General features: G+C 40.6%; 1 protein-coding gene across 2 annotated transcripts; it reads left to right on the top strand.

The window, feature by feature from the left end:
* On the top strand, window positions 1-22,064 carry TNFSF4 (TNF superfamily member 4). Of its 2 annotated transcripts, none has more exons than XM_069545675.1 (3): window positions 1-210; window positions 17,923-17,971; window positions 19,723-22,064. In XM_069545675.1, the coding sequence occupies exons 1-3, from the start codon at window positions 61-63 to the stop codon at window positions 20,070-20,072; spliced, it is 549 nt and encodes a 182-aa protein (XP_069401776.1). In that variant the 5' UTR covers window positions 1-60; the 3' UTR covers window positions 20,073-22,064. The 2 variants fall into 2 exon arrangements, with proteins under 2 accessions (XP_069401776.1, XP_069401777.1); XM_069545676.1 differs by lacking the exon at window positions 1-210 and adding an exon at window positions 1,470-1,999.
* Window positions 22,065-22,937: the final 873 nt, after the last annotated feature.

The following is a 22,937-nucleotide window of genomic DNA, read 5'->3' as shown; positions in this document are numbered from 1 at the left end:
GTTCTCTCTCAGGTTTCCCCCTGTCACAGTTTTCATCGTCCCTGCATCCAGATTGTGAAGATGGAAGGGGTCCAGCCCCTGGATGAGAATGTGGGAAATGCACCAGGCCGGAGATTCTTGAGGAACAAGCTATTGCTGGTGGCCTCCATAATTCAGGGGCTGGGGCTTCTCCTGTGTCTCACCTACATCTGTCTGCACTTCTATGCTCAGGTAAGATGCACCAACCAACATGTCCTTTCCTCCAGCTCAGGCTGATGGCAGCTCCAAATGGTCACTTGGAAATAGTCTGACACCAAAATTGTTTTCCCTTTTCTGCTCAGCGATTGTAAAATGTGGTCAAGCACCCTCGTGTCTCTCTTTTCCTTCCTTTTTTTCAGCAGTGGCCGTGGTGAGGCACAGTGGAGATAGGGCAGGGGCACTGCTTCTGGATTAATCTTTTTCTTTACAACACAAAAATCCTGGTGTTCTTTTGTGAACTGTCACTTTGAAGCTTTGAGTCCCTGACATACCTACTTGGTTTATCTGTTCTGCTAGTAAGCAACTGATCAGGGAATCAATGTAAAAAGGAAATAAAAACTTTATTATTTCCTTTTTACATTATTATACTTTCTCATTGTATTCATAAACCCCATAGACTCAAGGAGATATGCTTTCTGAAGAATGCTGAAGGTATCAATATTAAGTTCTTTTAAATAGCTAACCTATATATATTTAAGAACAGAGATATATGTGTTCATGTCTGTATGTGCACATGGCTGAACGTTTATCCCAACAACTTGATCAGACATTGTTTTTCACAGTCTTTCTCTACCAATCACAACTTGCTGACATCACTTTGTCCAATACATTATGTAGTGGAAGATCATCATTTTAGTATCCCCCCAATGAAGAAATTCTTTCCATTTTTCCATCTCTTTATTCTGGTCCTGTTTAAATTATTATTTTTTTCATAGTTGCTCATATATAGAAACATTATTTAGCTCTTTAAGGATGTTGTTGACTGCAGGAGATTCCACTGAAAAAGAAAATAAATGTGTAGTGGCCCCGTGTTCCCTTGTTGGGGCTAGTCTGATAATTCCTGTTTGCCTGGTGGTTGCTCTTGGTTAGAAAAATCACTGGTAAAGGTCAGACAATGAGAACTTTCATTTCTGATGGCCAGGTCACAGACTGGGTACCTCAAATTAGATCAGGATAAGATGAGCAGAGTTCTAGAGGATGCCTGGGCATGTCTCTGTCTACAGGAAACGGGTTTCGGTGCCTGCAGTCTAATGAGGGTGCGGTTGTGATCACTGTCCCGCAGAGGGTGCTCGTGTCTCCAAATTCCCAAAGGGTACTAGTGTCATGCTCAAGTCTGCAGACCAGTGAGCACCCCAGCACACCCGTACTGTCTTTATCACGCCACACATTTCCTTCTCTGCGCAGAACCCTTTGGGTGAAATTAGAGTAGGTGATTTTGGGGAGAGGGTGTCGGGGGAGGAGCAAAGTGTCCATGGCAGGATGCCCAAGACAAAGACCGGAATTAGGCTCTTCCGAGAAGAAAACAAAGAGAGTAACCCAAAATAGAACAGCTGAGTTTATTCACCAGGTCCGGGAGCCCTGAGACTGCTTTTTGAAACGACTGCTTTTTGAAACAACCGCAGTGTTACATATTTCCTTGCACTGTGGGATGATTAAAAAACAAAACAAAACAGAACAGATGGCCCCAGTCGAGCCTCAACAGTTAATTGCACTAGGGCTCAGAGGATGGGAGAGAGCAAAACATGAAACAGATACAGATGTATAGCTAGCTGGTGGCAGGGGCCACCCTGGAATATCAATACCCAGGGGAGGCAGAGGAGAGAGATTCTTTCTAGCAAGTCAGCCAGCAATTCTGTGCTAGAACGTGGAAGGGCAGCTGAATGCTTGCCTCCAGGATACTAGAATTCACGGTGAGCTGATCTTTGGGAGAGAATTAGCTTTCTCTGGTCCTGGCACAGAAATGAAAGCAAAGATGGAAGAGGTACGTTAGAGCTGTTTGCTCAAAAAAATGTGTTCTTATATACTCTAGATACAAAATTTTCTGTGGCTCAGATATTTGAAATTGTTCATTTGACATTAATTATTTTTTTATTTCTCACTAGACTGTTTTAGCTAACACAATTTCTTACACTATTAATGGGACCCAAGGCAGCACGATGTGTCCTTAATTGTAATCTCATACACTTTGTTAAGGGAAAGGATAGCTTAGAGAGGTTGTGTGTGTTTTTCCCAGAACTTGATCAGTCATGGTGGCAGCAGTGTGTAGAGGAGAGAGACTGAGAGAAAAGAGTATAAAGTAACTGCTGAAGAATGAACATAGACTAAGAGCTTTTCTAAATTTATGGGTAAGATTGTTTGGGATTTTGGTTGAAGGATAGGTAGGTGGGGATGCCTATCAAAGCTCTACTTTTATAAGACATTGTATTACAATGATCTATAGAGCTGAAATACTCATCATTTACCTAGTTAAATTGGATCTCTTTTATTGTAGGAGAAAGATATTTGGGGAATAATCATGATTTTTCCTTATTTCTTAGATTTAATTTTTAACTTCATAAAAATTTTCCTGTGTGGATGACTCTGTGAAAAAAATATAGATATGTAACTGTTAAACTCCATTTGGCAGTCAGCCTTCCTTTCAATCAAGTTTATTTAGTAATCTTTGTTTTCTTACCACTTGGTTAAGTTTTACTACGTGAAAAGCAGAAGTTTTTGTTTTTGAGATGGCACATAAAAAGACCTTACCCACTCCCTATGTAATTCACTTCCCTCTTTGGACACTGATTTTCTCATCTGAAACTTGAGGCAGTTGGATCAAATGGCCAGAAATATCTCTTCCAGGTCAATATCCTGTGAATATGTAGTTTATACTCATAAAATGTGTATGAGGATCTGAGAAATACAAATCTAAGTGAACAGATTTTTGTGCCTAAGCTTATGAATACCCTGGTTCTTAAGAAGGGACTGGGGGAAATCAGATTTGTACATATACATGTAATCTGTATTTATTCATATACTATGCACGTTTCTAAATAACTTATTCTGGGTTAGCAAAATACCTTATTTAGAAAGGGGAAAGAAATAGACACTGTAGAATAATATCCATGATGCAGGTTACAAAATTGAGTCACAAAAACCAATACAATTATTGGGGCTGCCGCTTGAAGTATCAGGCTTCCAGGCTTCCCTGTAACTTCAGCTTGGAATGATGGCAGAAAAAAGCTGATATATAAGGTGAGAAGCTTTTGTAAATTATACCCATGTATCTCAGAGCTATTGAAGCTGGGCTCTTCCAAGATCTGTATCAGAGCACTTGAAAGATGTGCTTTTAGTGATTATTTATCAGCAAATCCCACCCACAGTTAATGGTTTATATTCTTACCGCATTTATTCCTGGAGAAGACAGAAGGGGAGGTCATTGAGCTGACCAGTTCTATATCCTCAATGGCCAGAGTTAGAATTCAGTTTCTTGGTGAAGTTTCAGACTATAACTTGGACTTTATATCCTTTAGGAAGAATAAGAGGCATTTTTGCTTAAAAATTTTCGTCTCAGATTTTAGGTCAAATTAGATGTGTCCCCATGTGATTTTAACACGTTTTTAAGATTTTTAATGATAGACATGGAAATAAATAATTTTCAGTGCAATTGAATTTGCATTTTATAAGCAATTTTATGGGCTTCCCTGATCGCTCAGTTGGTAAAGAATCTGCTTGCAATGCGGGAGACCCTGGTTCAGTTCCTGGGTTGGGAAGATCCCCTGGAGAAGAGATAGGCTACCCACTCCAGGATTCTTGGGCCTCAGAAACCTGCCACGATGTAGTCCACAGTGTTGCAAAGAGTCAGACACGACTGAGCGACTGAACTCAACTGAAGCAATTTTAGGGACTTCCCTGATGGTTGAGGTGGTAAAGAATCTGCCTAAATACAATACAGGAGATCCAGGTTCAATCCCTGGGTTGGGAAAATCCCCCTGGAGGAGGGAATGGCAATTTTATGGGAATTAAAAAGAAACACCTGAAGTATTGAACTGATTTGTCATTAAGTATTTTGAGGCTCTTAAAGGAGATGCTACTGAAAATGCATAGACTTGTTAGGTTGAACAGACATTAGACACAGTCCACTTGCAGATAGGAAAACAGAAACTGAGGGAGGATAGAAGCAGGAGAAGGAGGTGATGCTTCAGCTGATATTAGGAGTAGAGGGACTTCTCTGGTGGTCCGGTGGTTACGACTGCCTCCCACTGTAGGGGGTGCAGGTTTGATCCCTGGTTGGGGAGCTAGGATCCCACATACCTTGGGGCCAAAAAACCAAAACATAAAGCAAAAGCAATTTTGTAATAAATTCAATAGAGACAAAAGATGATCTGCATCAAAAAGTCTTAAAAAATAGTAGAAATTCTTAAAATAGACAAGAGGAATGATGGTGGCTGGGTGTGGGCAGAAGGCTTTCTAGGTAAAAAGGCAAGTTGTTCAGAATGGTTGGAGGTGAGTGTTCATTGGAGAAAGTAGTTGAAGATGAAGTTGAAAATCTAGGTGGAGACAGGACACAAAAGGTCTTGTGACGTGTGCTAAGGGAACAAACTTCATTCCATTCTGAACAAAAGAAAATGCAGGAAAAATTACCCAAGTTGTTGCTTCTCCAGATTTCACTTCTCTTTCATGGTCTGCTGCTGCTGCTGCTGCTGCTGCTAAGTCACTTCAGTCGTGTCCGCCTTTGTGCGACCCCATAGACGGCAGCCCTCCAGGCTCCCCTGTCCCTGGGATTCTCCAGGCAAGAACACTAGAGTGGGTTGCCATTTCCTTCTCCAATGCATGAAAGTGAAAAGTGAAAGTAAAGTTGCTCAGTTGTGTCTGACTCTTAGCGACCCCGTGGACCGCAGCCTACCAGGCTCCTCCGTCCATGGGATTTGCCAGGCAAGAGTACTGGAGTGGGTCGCCAGTGCCTTCTCCGCTTACATGATCTGCTGCTAAGTCGCTTCAGTCGTGTCCAACTCTGTGCAACGCCATAGACGTTGTCCCTGGGATTCTCCAGGCAAGAACACTGGAGTGGGTTGCCATTTCCTTCTCCAATGCATGAAAATGAAAAGTGAAAGTGAGGTCACTCAAGTCGTGTCCGACTCTTCCCAATGCTATGGATTGAAGCCTACCAGGCTCCTCCATCCATGGGATTTTCCAGGCAAGAGTACCGGAGTGGGGTGCCATTGCCTTACATGGTCTACATGCTGGCAAATACAGAAAATGTGTCTCATCTCACTTAGCGCTAGGGGGCACCACAGTAAAACTGACAGTTCTTTAACTTTTAAAGAGAACCCACTCTTTTTTTTTTTCTTGAGGAGTTAAGATTAGAACACTTTTCTCAAGAAGCCAAGTGCTCATCCATGTGAAAGAGGATGAACAATATCAGGAGCACATAATATTATTCACTGTTTATGCAGTGATATTTTATACAAGAAAAATTTAGATATAGGTTCTGACCCAAGTACTGAAAATAGGACAGAGATTGTTTAGACAGGAATCATGCTGGAAAATGTCAAGTATATACATATGAATAGAAACAAATGCACATACTCAGAGGAGAGATGTAAAGTGAGCAGAGAGGCTTTTGGTATAGACCTTGGAATATAACCTCCCTATTCCTCTGACTTCAGCTCCTAGCTGCTAGACCTAGCCTTGCCTAATGGCTGACCACCTTGCCCTTCCAATTCTGTTTCTTTTAATAGAAATTATTTCTGTATTCCTCACTCTCAGAGAACCTGCAGGTTCCCACCCACTTCAGGAATTTTGCATTCATGGCTAATGAATGTTAATCTTCTGGGACCATTTAGGTTGAGGGAGCCATGTACAGTGTTCAGTTCAGTTCAGTCGCTCAGTTGTGTCCGACTCTTTGTGACCCCATGGACTGAAGCACGCCAGGCTTCTCTGTCCATCACCAACTCCCGGAGTTTACTCAAACTCATGTCCATTGAGTCGGTGATGCCATCCAACCATCTCATCCTCTGTCATCCCCTTCTCCTCCTTCCTTCAGTCTTTCCCAGCACCAGGGTCTTTTCAAATAAGTCAGTTATTCGCATCAGGTGGCCAAACCCAATATCTTATGGCTTGCATGTTTTGTTTGTAGCTAAATGAAGGAATTAAAACAATTTTTATATAAAAATGCAATATATCTTCTCAAAATTTTAGGGAAGTCATTGCGGTATAGGAGAGAATACATTGGATCAGGAACTAGAAGACTCAGTCCAGTGTTTTAGCTTTGTGACTCTGGGTAAATTCCCTGAAATTCCCTGAGTTTCAGCTTTAGCATCAGCTTCCAATGAATATTCAGGACTGATTTCCTTTAGGATGGACTGGTTTGATCTCCTTGCAGTTCAAGGGACTCTCAAGAGTCTCTTCCAACACCACAGTTCAAAAGCATCAATTCTTTGGCACTCAGCTTTCTTTATAGTCCAACTCTCACATCCATACATGACTACTTGAAAAACCATAGATTTGACTAGATGGGCCTTTGTTGGCAAAGTAATGTCTCTGCTTTTTAATATGCTGTCTAGACTGGTTATAACTTTTCTTCCAAGGAGTCTTAATTTCATGGCTACAGTCACCATCTGCAGTGATTTTGGAGCCCCCAAAGTTAAAATTTGTCACTGTTTTCATTGTTTTCCCATCTATTTGCCATGAAGTAATGGGACCAGGTGCCGTGATCTTCATTTTCTGGATATTGAGTTTTAAGCCAACTTTTTCGCTCTCCTCTTTCACTTTCATCAAGAGGCTCTTTAGTTCTTCTTTGCTTTCTGCCATAAGGGTGGTGTCATCTGCATATCTGAGGTTATTGATATTTCTCCTGGCAATCTTGATTCCAGCTTGTGCTTCATCCAGTCCAGCATTTCTCATGATATACTCTGCATGTAAGTTAAATAAGCATGGTGACAATATACAACCTTGACGTACTCCTTTCCCGATTTGGAACCAGTCTGTTTTTCCACATCCAGTTCTAACTGTTGTTTCTTGACCTGCATACAGATTTCTCAGGAGGCAGGTACAGTGTTGTTATTCCTATTTAGGAAATGAAAGGATAGCAGCTGAATGGCAAAGTAGAAAGGTTATTTCGCATAGTCACAGATAAAATATAGGGTAGTACTGGATGGAATTGGATTCCCCAATATCTTATGGCTTGTGTGTTTTGTTTGTAGCTAAATGAAGGAATTAAAACAATTTTTATATAAAAATGCAATATATCTTCTCAAAATTTTAGGGAAGTCATTGAGGTATAGGAGAGAATACATTGGATCAGGAACTAGAAGATTCAGTCCAGTGTTTTAGCTTTGTGACTCTGGGTAAATTCCCTGAAATTCCCTGAGTATCAGTTTAATCATCTCCAAAACTGGAATTTGATTATTGTGAGGAACAAATCTGTTACAGAGCTTTGTAAATGTTCAAATTATTATATTTATAAACGTGCTTCGATAAGCATACCACACACTAAAATGTTTACCTTGTAGCACACATGCAATGCCATAACTCAGACCTCAGAAAGCGTATCATAGGTAAGGTCAACCTTAACTTCATGAATTTGGCTTTCCTACTGTAATTTTTAAGATTAAGAAAAACCCCTTGAAATAATTTTAGCTTATTTGAATTTAGATGTCTAATTAAGATGCCATGGCTGTATTAGCAAAGGAAAAATGAAGGGGAGAATTTATGAGCATATAAAATATTATCAGGTTAGTGTCTGAAAGTGGTTCAGAAATCTAAAATGACACACTTGGAAGACATGGCCCAGATGGGTTCCATTTCCCCTTACATTAATGTAGTTCATCCAATTCTCTAATAACTTGGTTGCCAAATAAGGCAGAAACTTATACTTAGAAGAGTGGTCTGGTTCACAATACTAGAAATGTTGGAGCTAAGAGGGGCATAATTATATATATTTTTTCTTCTCAGCAAATCTTTCATTCTGAAATGCAAGTTTGATGTGTTATTAATTTGTATAAATTTGACTCGCTTTGATAATATTGAAAATGCTAGTTAAGAACACACTCTGACAGAAAGAGCAGCAAGTAGACCCAAACTTTAGTTCTTCCATTGAATAAGGGCTACGGATAGAAAGCTTCACTCCCAGGATGTTATATAGGTGGGGATCTGGGGGGATGAGTGTAAATAATATACCCTCCAGCTGGGCTGTCCTGTAGGTCACATAGCACGAGCCTACAGAACCTAAGATCAAAATGAAAATGATAATTAACGTTGCAAAAAATTATAAGCATCCAAATAGTCACCAAGGGAAATTATAAAATCTTTACTGGGTTATAAAAGAAGTTGTAAAAGACATGTTTTACTGCTCAGTAATGTAAAATGTATTTTGAGTTAGCTATGTGTTGGGTGGTTAATGTTTTTAATTTCCAAGGCCTGTAAAAATCTTGATCTGGCCCTGAATGTGGTTTGATGAAGACTGGAAACTCAGCTCTTTTTAGGGAGAGGTTGACAGGCGTCACTCATGGTGCTACTTGCAATACCATCTCTAGTTTTGCGATCTTGTCCCTACGTTGTCCTTACTTCTTCACTATGATCTTGGATGGTGACAGATCTTTGTAGGCACTTTTACAATGAGGAAATCTGAGGCATAGAGACTTGTTTAGGTCAATATAGGAAGGTCTGGTTATAAATCAGGACTAGGTTTAAATTCTAGTCCTGTCTCTTTCCATTACACCTGGCCAAGACTCAGCGGCTCTAAGCTGTAAGCATTTTACCTGGATGTTTAAAAATTTTTTCCTTTCCTGACATTAATTGCTTATGTAGAAAAACTGGGGGAAGATTTATAACCTGGAATAAAAGGAAGAAAGATTCTTTTAAAAAAAGAATCTGAATCTCCTGCCACAAATTCAAATAACGCAATCAATGAAGCTTTAACAAATGTGTAATACCTTATAGGTTATTTTGATAAATCATTGCCATGTATGATTCATTCATAGAAGAGAAAGGGGACTTGGACTGGGGCATTGGCTCAGTCATTTATTCACTCCAAGCTGTAGTGTTTTTTAAACAATAAGGAGATTAGACTATATAATCTCCATGGGGCTTTCTAGTTCTGTCAGACTGATTCGAAGAATTAATTCAATGTTGTAAGTGTGATTTCACACTATATGCAAATATCTTTTCAACCAGGGTGGCACCGCAAATTTGGTAGCTTAAAAGAAATGTAACCTTTCGCAGTTTTGGAGGATAGGTATTCAGAGTCAGCATCTTAGCAGTACCCTGCTCCATCTGAAGGCCGTAGGGAAGAATCCTCCAGGATCCTTCTGTGCCTCTTCCTAGCTCCTGAGGGCTCCCAGCAATCCTTAGTGTTCCCTGGCTTGATAGTACTGGGTAACCTAGTTGAATACAGCTCTTCAGTAAGAATTTCACAGAGGGCTAGCTTTAATAGCTAGTTTCTCGATTTGGATTATAAAGCAAGCATACTTTGATTTTTGCATCAGGTGCTTCATTTCTCTTCCATTATTTAACAGGAAGGCTTTAGTTTAAAATGTCATTATCATTATTGTTACCACCAGCACTATCATCGTTCCACTGCTGTTCTGTGATGATTTTTACCAGTCACCAGTCTTAGTTCACACTATAATGTAGCTTGAGGATTATTTAGCCTTACTGCAAATGAGGCTAAGAGCCTCATTGCATAGACAACCCAAAAGATACTCATGATTCTTCATTAACTATCAGAGGGAGCCACTTGGGGAGAAAACCTGTTCTTTTGTTACAGCTGAGGGATTTATTATCGTGTATTATTGTGTTGAAAAAATCTTTGGTTCAAAGGATCTTCTTATCCACCAATAATTTGGGTTTTCTCTTTTGAATGTTCTGATTTTCCTAATCTCTGGTATTGAAAAAGTCCTTAGATAGTCCCCATTTCTCTCTGCTTATTCAACCATCTTAATTGAGAGTTAAGAAATGAGGACATAAAAATGAGGAAATTCAAAACTGAGAAAGGAAAGGACTTGTTCTGGCTTATGACCAGACCTGAGTGTTCTATTCCCAGCCCAATGCCTATATGGCCAATGAGATGGGGAATGAGTAACTATGGATAGAAAGATACTGATCATAATAATTGTGCTATCCCCTTTGTACTCAAGGATGAATGGGGCAGTTTAATAAAAGCCTCGAGCCACATATGGTGTTGGCTAATGTCCCCTGGAGGAGGGCATGGCAACCCACTCCAGTATTCTTGCCTGGAGAATCTCCATGGACAGAGGAGCCTGATGGGGTACAGTTCATGGGGTTGCAAAGAGTTGGACATGACTGAGTGCCTATGCATAGCATAGAGCAAGTGTCAGGGCACAGTCTAAGGGACTCAGTAACTATTTATAAATGCCATTATGTTTAAGGCAGTGTAAGATTTATGATAATGCAGTGGGTACCTTGTAAGCCAACTTTTCCAGTTGCTTTGCTGCTGCTGCTGCTGAGTCATTTCAGTTGTGTCTGACTCTGTGCAGCCCTATGGACTGCAGCCTGCCAGGCTCCTCTGTCCATGGGATTCTCTAGGTGAGAGTATTAGAGTGGGTTGCCATGCCTTCTTCCAGGGGATCTTCTTGACCCAGGGATCCAACCTAGGTCTCCTGCATTGGAGGTGGATTCTTTACTGCTGAGCCACCAAGGTAAAGACTAGGATATTTCGAAAATTACCTGATTCCCAAGGTGAGGAAGGGAGTTGTTTCTTTTTTTCAATTTAATTTTTTAAAATTGAGGTATAGTTCATGTATAAGATTATGTAAGTTTTTTTCGGGTGTATAATAGTGATTCACAATTTTTAAAGATTGTATTTCATTAATTGTTATTATAAAATGTTGGTTTTATTCCTTGTATTGTACAGTACATGCTTGTAGCTTATTTTACACATGGTAGTTTGTACTTTACAGTCCCACTTCCCTCTCTTCTCACTGGTAACCACTGTTTTGTTCTCTATATTTGTGAGTCTGTTTCTTTTTTTGTTATATTCACTATTCTATGGGAGTTCTTAGAAATGTTTTGGCAGACCCCTCTGTTAGTGTACTTGAGGAATTTGCCAGCAAATGTGGAAAGGGAAACCCAGATAAAAGAAAATCTTCCCCTTGAGGATATAAAGAATTGCAAATCACAAAATTTTGAAGGTGTGTTCATGTCACATGGATGCTTTTGATTCATTTGGTTGTTTTTCTGAGTACTTGATACTCCTCTTAGGGATCCATTAATTGCTGTGTTTGGGACAGTGAAACCATAGTTCCTCTTCTCTGAGATAGAGAGGAGAGGGTCAGTAAGTAGAGGCTAGCTATTACTAAATAAATTTGACAAGAAAAGTGGAAGTGGTTAGAGAGAGGGAACTATATTAGAATATCACATGGGCTGTGTAGTAGAGAGTATAGTAAGAATTTAAATAGAGGGATTACAGCAAAAAGGTGTTGGCAGCCATGGTGAAGGGTTGATAGAGAAAAGAAAGTCTAGAATGACAGTTAAAATGGCTTTTCTTTGTGTTCTTTCATCTTAATAGACTCTTTATTCAACATGATTTTCAAAGTCACACATCTGCATGTCTAAGAAATATCACCTTGAGGATAAACTTTCCTGATTATGGAAGACTGGCCAAATGATCAGTTTTTGTTCATTTCTATTCCTTTCTCTGAGTTGGATTCTGAACTTTCCTGATCAGAAGTCGGGGCCCATCTCTTTGTAAGGGAGTTTCCATCAAGTACACACTAAATCCACCAGGAGAAGAGTCTGCCTTCCCAACCCACTGTAATGGGTAAATAAGGAAAATTCCATCTTCCTCTTCGGAGGCTCATTCAGAAACACCCTCAGAGCCTATAAGACTTTGCTTTCATAATCTCTCAGGTCTTCTCTGATTGACGTGAAGCCCATTGTTGGGGAGGAGACATTCACATCCCTGCGAAGGTTGCATGCTGAACCACGATTCCCACTGCATACCTGTTTCTGCACTGTCCTCCACTGACTCACATCTCATCCCACTCTGACCTGGGATCTTGACTGATAGCAAGTGAGGAAGGGCAAGGCCCACATAGTGAATGCAGAGCCTACTTCCTGGTTTCACATTTGATGAGTATCATTCCCTCCTGCCACAGATACACCCCCTCCAGGACAAATGCCACATGAGTATAAGGTTGGCAGCCTCATGCCACATCCCAGTGAGTCAGAATAAGAAATTCACACATTCTAGAGATGAGCTCATGAAGCAAGCAGCACCTTTTGGGGAGCATGGTACAGGTGGCTGGATAAATGCTGTATATCAGACCTTTTCCATCTTTGTTCTCAGATAGTTCAGCGTTTCAGGTACTGAGAGAGGTCAGGAAAGGACATTATTCTGACTCACTTTGCATCACCTGCTTGCTGCCTGCTTTATTTGTCCTGCTGCCCCTTGCCAGGACAGTTGCTTCTAATTAGAGTCCAGCTAATGGCTTTGCCAACCTGAACTATACAAACAACCTTGGAGAGTTGACTGAAGAGCTCTTTTCTGGAGAATGTTAAGATATTTTGAGATATATCTGAGTATTTTGACAACTATCAAAAACCTAATCTTTTAATCTTGTTTAGTATTGAAAATTAAAAATAAATTAATCTTGAACCCTCAGAAAAATGTTTTCATAGGGGTTTTTTACTCTTAAGATAGAATAGGATAAAGAGAAAGGATGTTATCATGAACTTGAGGTTCAGTCAAACTCAAGTGAATACCTGTTTATTCCTGAGCAAGTTCTTAACAACACTGATTCTCATTTCTTTCTATCTATAAGACATGAGTATTATTTCTACTTAATAGTATTATTTTGAAAGCAAACAAGGTAATGAATTTCAGAAAGAGTAATGCAGTGCATGGCATGTTTTAAGTTCTAAGTAAGTTTTTACTGTTTTTCTTGAATACACCAAAAATGGTCTAGACCCTTCCTCTAGGCAGTGCCTTTGGATTCTCTGGGTCCTCTTTCTCTTTCAAGGCCTAAGCCCACGTCTTTCCTCCTTAAGCTGCCAAAGCCTGCAGTTGTTTTTTCTGTTCTCTGGAACCTTGTGGCATAAATTGCCTACTGCTCTTTGCCATTGATTTTATGTGGAGGAATTATCTCCCCAGTTGACATACAAGTTTGTCAAAACTAAGGACTGTGTATTCTTTCCCTTTGTGTTCTTAGAGTTGAATGTAATACCTGTCAAATAGTAGGTAATGATCAATGGTGTTTCAAATCACCAATAATATGACAATCATATAATCTATTCAATCAACTATTAAATAATACTGATAGTTGAGCACCAGCTTTAAGATAGGCATGATTTTTGCCAAGGGAATGGTTGAAGATATATTTTCTGGATTTGGGCCTTCAGGAGTTCACAGTAGAGTGTAGTAATTCTCAAACCTTGAACCTTGGGTGTTTGTAAAAATGAGATTACTGCGTCCATCTAGACCTTTTGAAATGGAATCTTTATGGCAATCTTTAACTGGCAATCTACACATTTTTATAGATTTCTGAAGTGACTCTAATGTATATGGTGGACCATGTAATGTATGATGGTGCACCATGTAATGTATAATGGTGGACCAGCTGACCTTTAGTTGCATCAACAGCTGCTCCTAGACAGGGCATATGCATTACTCAGTCAGTTGGTCAGGTAGCCCATGTATCAGCTGCCTCTGAGTACTCTGTGTTCTTGGCTCTAATTATGACAGCCCCCAAGCCCAGGAGAGAAGCCTAAACTTTTGGCTATCCCTTTGCATTCCCATGATGAGGTCGTCATGAGACCATCACCCTGCCAATCTGCTGTGTATGATCACATCTTCCTTCCTCCAACTTGGCACTAAATGGACACAAGGAATGTACTATTAGTAAAATCTTCAAAGAAATTTCTCTCCACTTGAAATTTGCATGAGGAGAAGAAAAACTGTTGTTGTTGTGTGAAACAATGAAATTTCTTCTGGATTCCAGGGGGCTGGAGTTGAATCCCTTTACTTCTGTGGGTCTCATTTTCTTCATCTATAGAATACAGTGTTCAATTGGAAGATGACTTCTTTTATACTCATGCTTCTGAGGCCATCTCATTGAAACTTCAGGACTGTACTTTGATCCTGGTGTACTGACTTACAAGAATTTCTAGTCCCCTTTGAAGATAGTATGAGCTCTTCAGACTTTGTAGCTTGTCCTTACATGAAAGTCCTTTGGGATCTTTGATATAGTCCATTTTTTTTTCTATTATCTGGTGAAGATATGAGGATTTTTATTTTCTTGATATACATATATATATATAAAATTATGCCTGTGGGTAAAATTAATATTTTCTGATTTTTTCCTGGTAATTTTTCTTATAAAGCCAGAATCATTTGGTGGTGTTCTTCTGGGCTACAGAGAGCTGATATTTTAGGGATTTGGTTGGACTTCCTTTGTTTTTAATTAGTTCTCTCATTCTGTAGTCATATGTAAAGCTAAATTAGTGTTATATAGGCTAAATTAAGAATATGACATGGATCTTGTCTCCCATGAGCATCCAAGAATAATAGCTGACATTTATCAGCTCCTTACAGTGTTCCAGGTCAGGTGCTAAAAATTTACGTACATGATCTCATTCACAAAAACCTGAGATACAGGGTTTACTCTTTCCATTTTATAGATGAAGAAGCTAAAAGTCAGCAAGGTAATGACATTTTCCCAAGAGCACACAGCTAGGTAGTCTTGTAGTGGAGAGGAGACATGTATCCATTGGTGGTAGAATGAAAATCAGTAGAGTAATTTAAGTTTTTTTTTCCTTACATCAGGGTTCACTCTTGGTATTGTACATTTTATGGATTTTAGTAAATGAACAATAACATGTACCTACCATTAGAGTATAGCGCAGAATAGTTTCACTACTCTAAAAATCTTCTATACTTCACCTATTCATCTCTCCCTCCTTCCTCACCCCTGGCAACCACTGCTCTTTAACTGTCTCTGTAGTTCTGCCTTTTCCAAAACGTCACACATTTGAAATCATACATTATGTATTCTCTTCAGATTGTCTTCTTTTACTTAGTAATATACATTTAAAGTGTGTCCATGTCTTTCCATGGCTTGAAAGCTCATTTCTTTTTAACTCTGAGTGTTACCCCATTGTTTGGATGTATCACAGTCTATTTATCCATTCAACCTACAGCAGGATATCTTGATTGCTTTTCCTTGACAAGTTTTAACAATAAGAAACAAAGCTATTATAAACATCCATGTGAATAGAGTAATTGTTAAGTACTTGCTATGGGAGAACAGAAGCCAGGGATTTGATTTAGGCCTTGAAGTTAATATTTTGATGGGTAGACATAGATGAAGGGACATTCTTGGTGGAGAGAACAAAGGAAGCAAGTGTTTTTTTAATGCTTACCACGTGCCAGTCAAACTCTCGAGTATTTTCACGTATGTTAACTTACTTGAGCTTTACAGTCATCTCCTTGAGCATTGTAATAGTAATATACCTTATTTTCACAGACATGAAAGCTAAAGCTCAGATGTGGTATATAACATCCAAATTCAACAGAACTAGAGAAGTCACAATTTGAGCAAAATCTTATTCCCAAGCCTGCGCCCTCTTGTTTTGTCCTACCAGGCTTTATTTAAAGGATTAGAGGAAATAGTTGATTTGAGCGTAAAGCACAGAAGGGATATGGGTAGCAGTAATGCTTGACAAGGAGGTTGGCACCAGGCCATAGAAGGCCTTGAATTTGGCACTGTGGGGGTATTTCTGGGCAGTGGGGGTATTTCTAGTCAGCATGAAGTAATTAGGTTTGGAGGATGGAGGGCGAGGTTGTGGATGGTCATGGAGCAAGAGAAAGAACCATTTTATTTCACAAAATGGCCAAGGCCTGGTGGTGTTGATGCTAGGAAGATGAGAAAATGTGAATTTCTAATGCTGGGTAACCTTCAGGAGGAAAGGAAGCCTGGAGTTGAGTTAATCTACCTAAAAGAGGAAGTCCTGCGTGCTTTCCTTGCTGCTTGTCAGCATCTTGGTCTCAGAATGTCTTCTTGATCATTACCGCTCTGACTTCATCACAGTATTTCAGAACATTGGGAAATGTCATTGTTTTGGAGGAACATTATGGAAAGTTTACACAGTCAGTCAAATAATCAGATCATGAGGACTTTCAAGTTAGAGAGTTTGACGTAAATTTGGGATGAAGAGGCTTCCTGTTTCTCTCTTTCATTGAAATTGGTGTAGGGTTGCAACTTTTAAAATTTAAATCATTAACAGTGCTGAAAGGGATGTCACTGATCTTTGAGGAGTTTCTAAGGATGGAAAAAGCTGACGCCCAGAGAAGTTATGCAGTTTGCCCAAGTACTTGCCCGGCTGGCGTTAGGACCAGGTAGCTGCATGCTGAGCCCTGTGCTCCTTGGGCAGCTGCCCAGGCTGCTTCTGACTTCAACAAGGTGGCCAAGCGACCAGCCTGCCCGGAGAGCAGGGAGCATTCATTTACCCAGGGAATTATGGTGTTTGGATAATGTACCTTTTGAGAGGCCTTCTAGAACATCGCTTTAAGCGTGAAGGACACTAGTCTAGCCTCACAAACAGTCCACAGAGGGGAGAGAGCCAAAGAGTGTCAGGTCGTCCCGAGTCAGCACCTCTCTGAGTGCTCACCACTGACTAATATCGCTCTAGGGGCCCAGCTACTGGCAGGGCTCAGCAAGGCTCTCCCTTCTTCCTACACCGCCTGTTGGTTTCAGCTTGGTGAGGCTTGTGACTTTACGTACAAGGGAAGTAGGGGATTCTTCATCCGCGTGGGCAGGCCCCAGTGAGTCCGTTTGACTGCTGCTATGAGTGTGCCATAAAAGTGGGAAGCAGGGACTCCACACCCCAGAGTATGAAAACAAATTCCTCCCCAGACCTTTGATCCGAACATCTTGCCAAAAATAACCTGGTGGGAGGAGCTGTTGTTCTCTGCAGGCACAATAGGTGGTAGGTTTCTCTGTTTGTTTGTTAGTTTCTATTTCCCTTCTTAGTAGGTAATGTAAAATTTAAAAAATACAAGAAAGTAAGCCATGGAAAATAAATGTGCTTCCCACTCCTGTCCTCAGGCTTCCAGGTCCTTTCTCCAGAGGCAGTGCTTTATTCTTCTAGATAAATTCTGTGCCCACACAAAAATTCTTTTTTTTCCTTTGAACACAAATGGAAATGTACTTTATATGTGATTCTCCCCTTTGCTTTGGCTTTTTTCACTTAATATATTTTGGAGTTTGCCCCATATTGAACTTCTTTGTTCTTTTAACCACCAAATTTCCATAGGTGTTTTATCTATTAACTTTTCTTTCTTTGTTGCTTTACTTCTTTCTTGCTTTTGAGTTCAAGTTAGGTTTTACACACGACTAAAGAGTAGAGAAAGACCCAACATTTTAAAAATTCACACACAGATCTACTCATCTCTGAAGGGTTTGAAGAGTTCTTATTGCCCTTGGGCCCTGAAGGTAGGACACTCTTAATCCTGTTTTACAGTGAAAAAGTGAGCAGCCAGGAGGCTCCCAGACTTCACTCCCCATCCATTCTGGGAGTCTGTGGCCATGAAGGATTGTCTGGTCACAACCTTGTCCGTGAAGAATCTCTATGACTGAATGGGTTTCTTAACAAGATAACTTTTAAGTGCTCTATTTTCTAAAATGGGAAATTGGGGCTCAGGGAGCAAAAATAATATACCAAGGAAGAGTTTGGCAAGTGAGGACAGATCTTACTTAGATGCTTGCATGAAAGAGCAGAAGACTCCTAACTTACCTTATGAAACGTTACAGAAAATCTCCGCATCTAACTCACACAGGAAAAGGCAAGTCTCTTCTCAAGTTGGTCCCTTTACCTGATGCATTTCTGCCTCATAGGATGGATGTAACTTATCAATTCTACTTGTTCATTTTTTCCCCTAAAAATATATCCTTTTTCTTCCTTTAGGTGCCATCTCAGTACCCTCCAATCCAGAGTATCAGAGTACGGTTTACCAGTAAGTATTGTCAAAAGTTTAGTTGGTTCATAGTTTTAAAATACTCTTCTCTCCACCTTCTTAATTTCCCCTAGAACATAAGCTCTCTCCATTTTCTTAGGGAAACATTAAATCCTGAAATTGTTGGGGCCTGCATATTATTTTCATTAAGGTCAAAGAAGAAAAGGGGAGTAATTAGTTAACAGATAAGTGCTTGTCACTATACTGATTACATTATATTCCTCACTTAATCCTCCCAGGAACCCTTTGAGTAGAAACTACTCTCACTCTTTTTAGGTAAGAAAATGAAGGCTTCTTACAAGTCTGTCTGGCTGTAAGATAAATCATTCCCCAGTAATTGTATTACAGGACAAAATTTTTACCTTAATGAGAGTTGGGGGACTTAAAGGCAATGTGATATCTTTAACAAGAGAGCATTATTTGGATCCAAGATTAATACTAGGACAACCACCAGTGGTTTCTGTATGGATATTCATTTATTAAGTCCTCTTGAACCAAAGGAAAAAGTATATCTTGCCTTCTATAAGTGATCCTCGTTTTCAATTCGAAGTATTTCCCATGGACTTGATTCAGAGCAAGAATTACTGAATTGTGCCCAGCAGTGGGAACTTACTGTCTCCTAACATCAAGGGACATGGGCCAGAGTAGAGAGTTTGAAGTGTTGTTACTTGACCATTCCGGGTGATACTGAGGCTGCCATGGAAATAGAAGACATTTAGTTTTTGATTTATGCTTGAAATGGCCCCACACAAAGCTGTTAAAGTTATTCCTTGTTCTACTACTCTTCCTTTTCTTTTTCCTGTGGCAAGCACTATTCCCAAGGCACCTTCCAGTAAAAATTGACAATAAAAAGGTAGAAGGGAGAAGGGAGAAATAAGTCTATGTTCTTGAGCTCTTATATCAGAACCTGAACCCACAGACTAAGCTTTACTTAGTATTGAAGCATAACTAAGCTTAAGTGATTGTTGACGAAGGCCAGTAATACATGTTGTTGTGAAGTCTAGTTGCCAGGGCATGTGAAGAATTTTCATTTCATGGTGACATGGAGAGAAGAATAAAAGAAAAGTGAAAGTGTTATCCGCTTTGTTGTGTCCAGCTCTTTGCAACCCAATGGACTGTAGCCCATCAGGGTCTTCTGTCCATGGAATTCTCCAGGAAAGAATACTGGAGTGGGTAGCCATTCCCTTCTCCAGAGGATCTTCCCAACCGAGGGATCAAACCCGGGTCTCCTGTGTTGCAGGCAGATTCTTTACTATCTGAGCCACCAGGGAAGCCTGGAGAGAGGATAAAGAGTTAAAAGCAATTACTTCGTGTGGACGGGGTGTGCAGGACCCAGGCAAAAGGCACTTCCACCACCCTTTGCCCTAATCAATCCATTGAACAAAGAAGGCAGCACTGAAGTTGCCAATCCCTCTTGATGGGAGGGATTGAAAAAATCAGGGAAACCTTGAGACTCCATTTCCTGCCACAGGTGTGTTGCGACAACTGCCGGTTGCTGTAATCTCTCCACTCTTGAATCCCAGCCCCCTCTGAAACTCTCTCGGCTACTAATACTAGCTTTGCCTCTTCGATTCCACAGGGAAAGTAGATTCCAACCTTCATGTAGAAACATAGTCTTCTCTTACTTTTATTCTTTCCAAAATCTGTCCCTATCACTTTCTCTTCATATGTTTCTAAACATATTGGACGGTTGTTGCTTAATGCTGAGCTAAGGAGTCTTTTTTTTTTTTTTTTTACCCTACCCTCCTTAGAGTGTGAAAATGAGAACGGTTTCATCATCACATCCCCAGACGCAGACGGAACCATGAAGGTGCAGAACAACTCAATCATCATCACCTGTGATGGGTTTTATCTCATCTCTCTGAAGGGCTACTTCTCCCAGAAGCTCAGCCTCAGGCTTCTGTACCGGAAGGGTCGGGAACCTCTCTTCTCCCTGAACATGGTCAAAATTGTTGACTCTGTCACAGTGGCCTATCTGCGTTTCAAGGACAAAGTCTACCTGAATGTGACCACTCAGAATGCCTCCTGTGAAGACATCCAGGTGAATGGTGGGGAGTTGATTCTCATTCATCAAAATCCTGGTGGATTCTGTGTCTACTGAGGACCTGATGGCTGCACCCAAGCCAGGAACCAGCATGAAGGCCACGCTGGGGGTGGACAGGACACTGATTCTTCCTTGGGAGTGGAGGCATTGTCCCAGCTCGGCCCTCATGTTTGACCAAGTGAGATGTGACCAGAAGCAGATCACTCCCACCCCCACTCAGGGATATTTAAAACTTATTTTTACATACCAATTAACTTTATGTATTTATCCTGTATCTTCTAAATCACCTAGCCCTCCTCATCCCTCAAGATTGCCTCAAGCCTGCTAGGCACCTCCGCCAGAGTGAGAAAAAAGGTGCCTCTTCCTCAAGATGTTCCTATTGGTCAGGAAATTATCATAATAAACTTTCATTATTGAAAAAGACACTTGACTACCATTTGTCATCTGACATTGTCAAAATGAAGAAGACCAGGGAGAGGGGTTTTGAATCTCCCAAAACCAGTGGACTGACTGCTTGCAGGCAGAGGTGCCTCTCCAGGGTGAAATTTGTTGTGGTCTGCATAGTGCCCCAATCTCTGTCTCGTGTGGAGGAATTCAAAAGGAAAATCACGTCATGAACAGCTGTCAGGACTTGATGAAGATAGCTGGCTAAGGAATACTCCGCTCTGGGCTTTTTTTTTCCCCCTTGTTTTATCCATTTCGCTCTCCCAGCCTCCAAATGATCTTGATAGAAATTTCCCTTCAAAGAACCATCTTGGGGGTGTGATGCTTGAAAAACCTAATCAGTGATTTAAGGAAAGCTGAGAGAGTGAGATAATTTATTGTGAGGGTAATCTTTATCACACTGGAGTGCCGTGAAACTGGACCACTCAGGATAAGTCAGTGGACATTTGAATAGTCTGGGGAGAAAATCACATTGTTTGCCACAGAGAAGCAGTGTAACACATGCCTAATGCTGAGATACATACTCAGCCCCACATCTTGTGCTCAGGTACCACCTTGCTAGTTTCAAAAAAGTGCTTTAGGTGAATTGTCCCCCCACCCTTGGGCTGCGCTGCATGGCTTATAGGATCTTAGTTCCCCAACCAGGAACTGAACCCAGGCCCACAGCAGTGAAAGTGCCAAGTCCTAACTACTGGACTGCCAGGGAGGTCCCTGACATGAATTGTTCTGAGCAAGATATTCTATGATATGTGTCTTGACTACTTTAGAGGATTTAAATGTGTGTGTGTGTGTGTGTGTGTGTGTGTGTGTACTTGTTTGTTATTGACTGTGTTCTGCAAAGTCAAAGTTATTCAGAGTGGTTGCTAATAAGTACATGTTCACTGTAGATAATATTTAAGAAAATAACATGTTTTCTAAGTTTAGAATTCTGACTGCATTTCTTCTGGACATATGCGTTCCAGGCCAAAGCTTAATTGTTTTGTGAGCTGGCTGTCTTTTGTGTTATGGCCTCTCCTCACAGCTGCCCCCTCCTTTTAGGTACACATGGCCTGCTCCTCCCATGCTGGCCTCCTTCAGCGACACAGGGACACTTCTGCCAGCTTCCACCCATCAAAGTACATGTATCCCATTTAAATCATTCAATCAAAGGGATAATTAACCTTTCTCTGAAAACAGTTGAGTTTTGTGTAAATGAAAAGTCAGGAGATAGGAATTCTAATTTTGACTCTGTCGCTAACTGGCCACGGGACCCTGGACAACTAATTTCCCATTTTGGGATCCTGCTTTTTTCTCTTGTCTCTAAAATGAATGATCATTTTAGAATCTTATGCTCATAAAGCTAAATGTGAATGTACATAGTAAATACCTATGTACTGGTCACTGTGAGTCAGGATGTATAATCTCTTTTAATGTGTGGAGCAATTTTTTTCTTTCTGGACAACCTAGTATTTTCCCTCAGTGTTTTTGGTGATTTCTGTGAGCATGCATGCGTGCTGTCGTGTCTGACTGTTTGCCGCCCCATGGGCTGTAGCCCGCCAGGCTCTTCTGTTCATGGAATATTCAAGGCAAGAATACTGAAATGGGTTGCCATTTCATTCTCCAGGGAATCTTCCCAACCCACGATCAAACCGATGTCTCTTGTGTCTCCTGCATTGCAGGCGGATTCTTTGCCCGCTGAGCCATCGGGGAGGCCCTGATTCCTTTGAGAACAGTTGCCAGTTGTTATTTAGTGACTTTCTGTTTAGGGAATGACTGAAAGGATTCCAGTCTTGATTCAAATCATAATTTGTTCTTAAGCATATCGGGCAGGTCCCCTATTTTAAATCATAGTTTCGTATTTAGTGCTCTCCTGGCTCCCAGAGAGTGTTAATATTAATATTAATAATATAGCTAATAATAATATTGATATTTACATGGAAACAAATAAAAGATCTTAGAATTCACTACTGGTTAGAGTGTTGAGAGTTTTTATTTATCTTTTTCTCTTCCTTTCCGTGTTCTGATCAGCTAATTCCCCAAATAGGGGAGGACAGGGCAAACTTTCTGGTTTCCTATCTGCCTCCAATTCCAGCCATTGGAATTATATCCAAGGGATGGTTGAGCTGCCAGACTCCACCTTTGCTTTTGAAAATATATTCACCATAAGTTCTCAGGGCTCCTCTTCCTGGTTCTAGAGGTGGATTCAAATAGAATTCTATTCACTGATGTCCTTTCCCTCAGTACTACTAGTCTTGTTTCTAAGTCTGGGATGATCTTGAGTATTACACCCCCTCTCCTTCACAGTCATTACATCTGCATTCTTAAGCAGAGGTCCCAGCTCTTAATGAGTTTGTGTGCAACGGTCTGGTCACAATGATCCCTGTGCCGCCTGCGATGGTGTTAGCTCCTCTCCTTCCTGAATGCGCCTCTCCCTTGACTTTCTTTGAAGTCACCTCTTTCTGGGCCACTCTTTCCATCTCTGTTCTCTGCTTGTCTGAT

Source organism: Ovis canadensis, chromosome 12 (assembly GCF_042477335.2).
Source record: "Ovis canadensis isolate MfBH-ARS-UI-01 breed Bighorn chromosome 12, ARS-UI_OviCan_v2, whole genome shotgun sequence".
NCBI lineage: Eukaryota > Metazoa > Chordata > Mammalia > Artiodactyla > Bovidae > Ovis > Ovis canadensis.
The sequence above is the reverse complement of the archived record's forward strand: the minus strand, read 5'-3'. Positions and strand labels throughout refer to the sequence as shown.

Coding starts and splice junctions, on each gene's coding strand:
- TNFSF4 (XM_069545675.1), top strand. CDS start 61: ATGGAAGGGGTCCAGCCCCTGGATGAGAATGTGGGAAATGCACCAGGC. Junction 211..17,922: donor GTCTGCACTTCTATGCTCAG/GTAAGATGCACC, acceptor TTCTTCCTTTAG/GTGCCATCTCAGTACCCTCC. Junction 17,972..19,722: donor TATCAGAGTACGGTTTACCA/GTAAGTATTGTC, acceptor TACCCTCCTTAG/AGTGTGAAAATGAGAACGGT.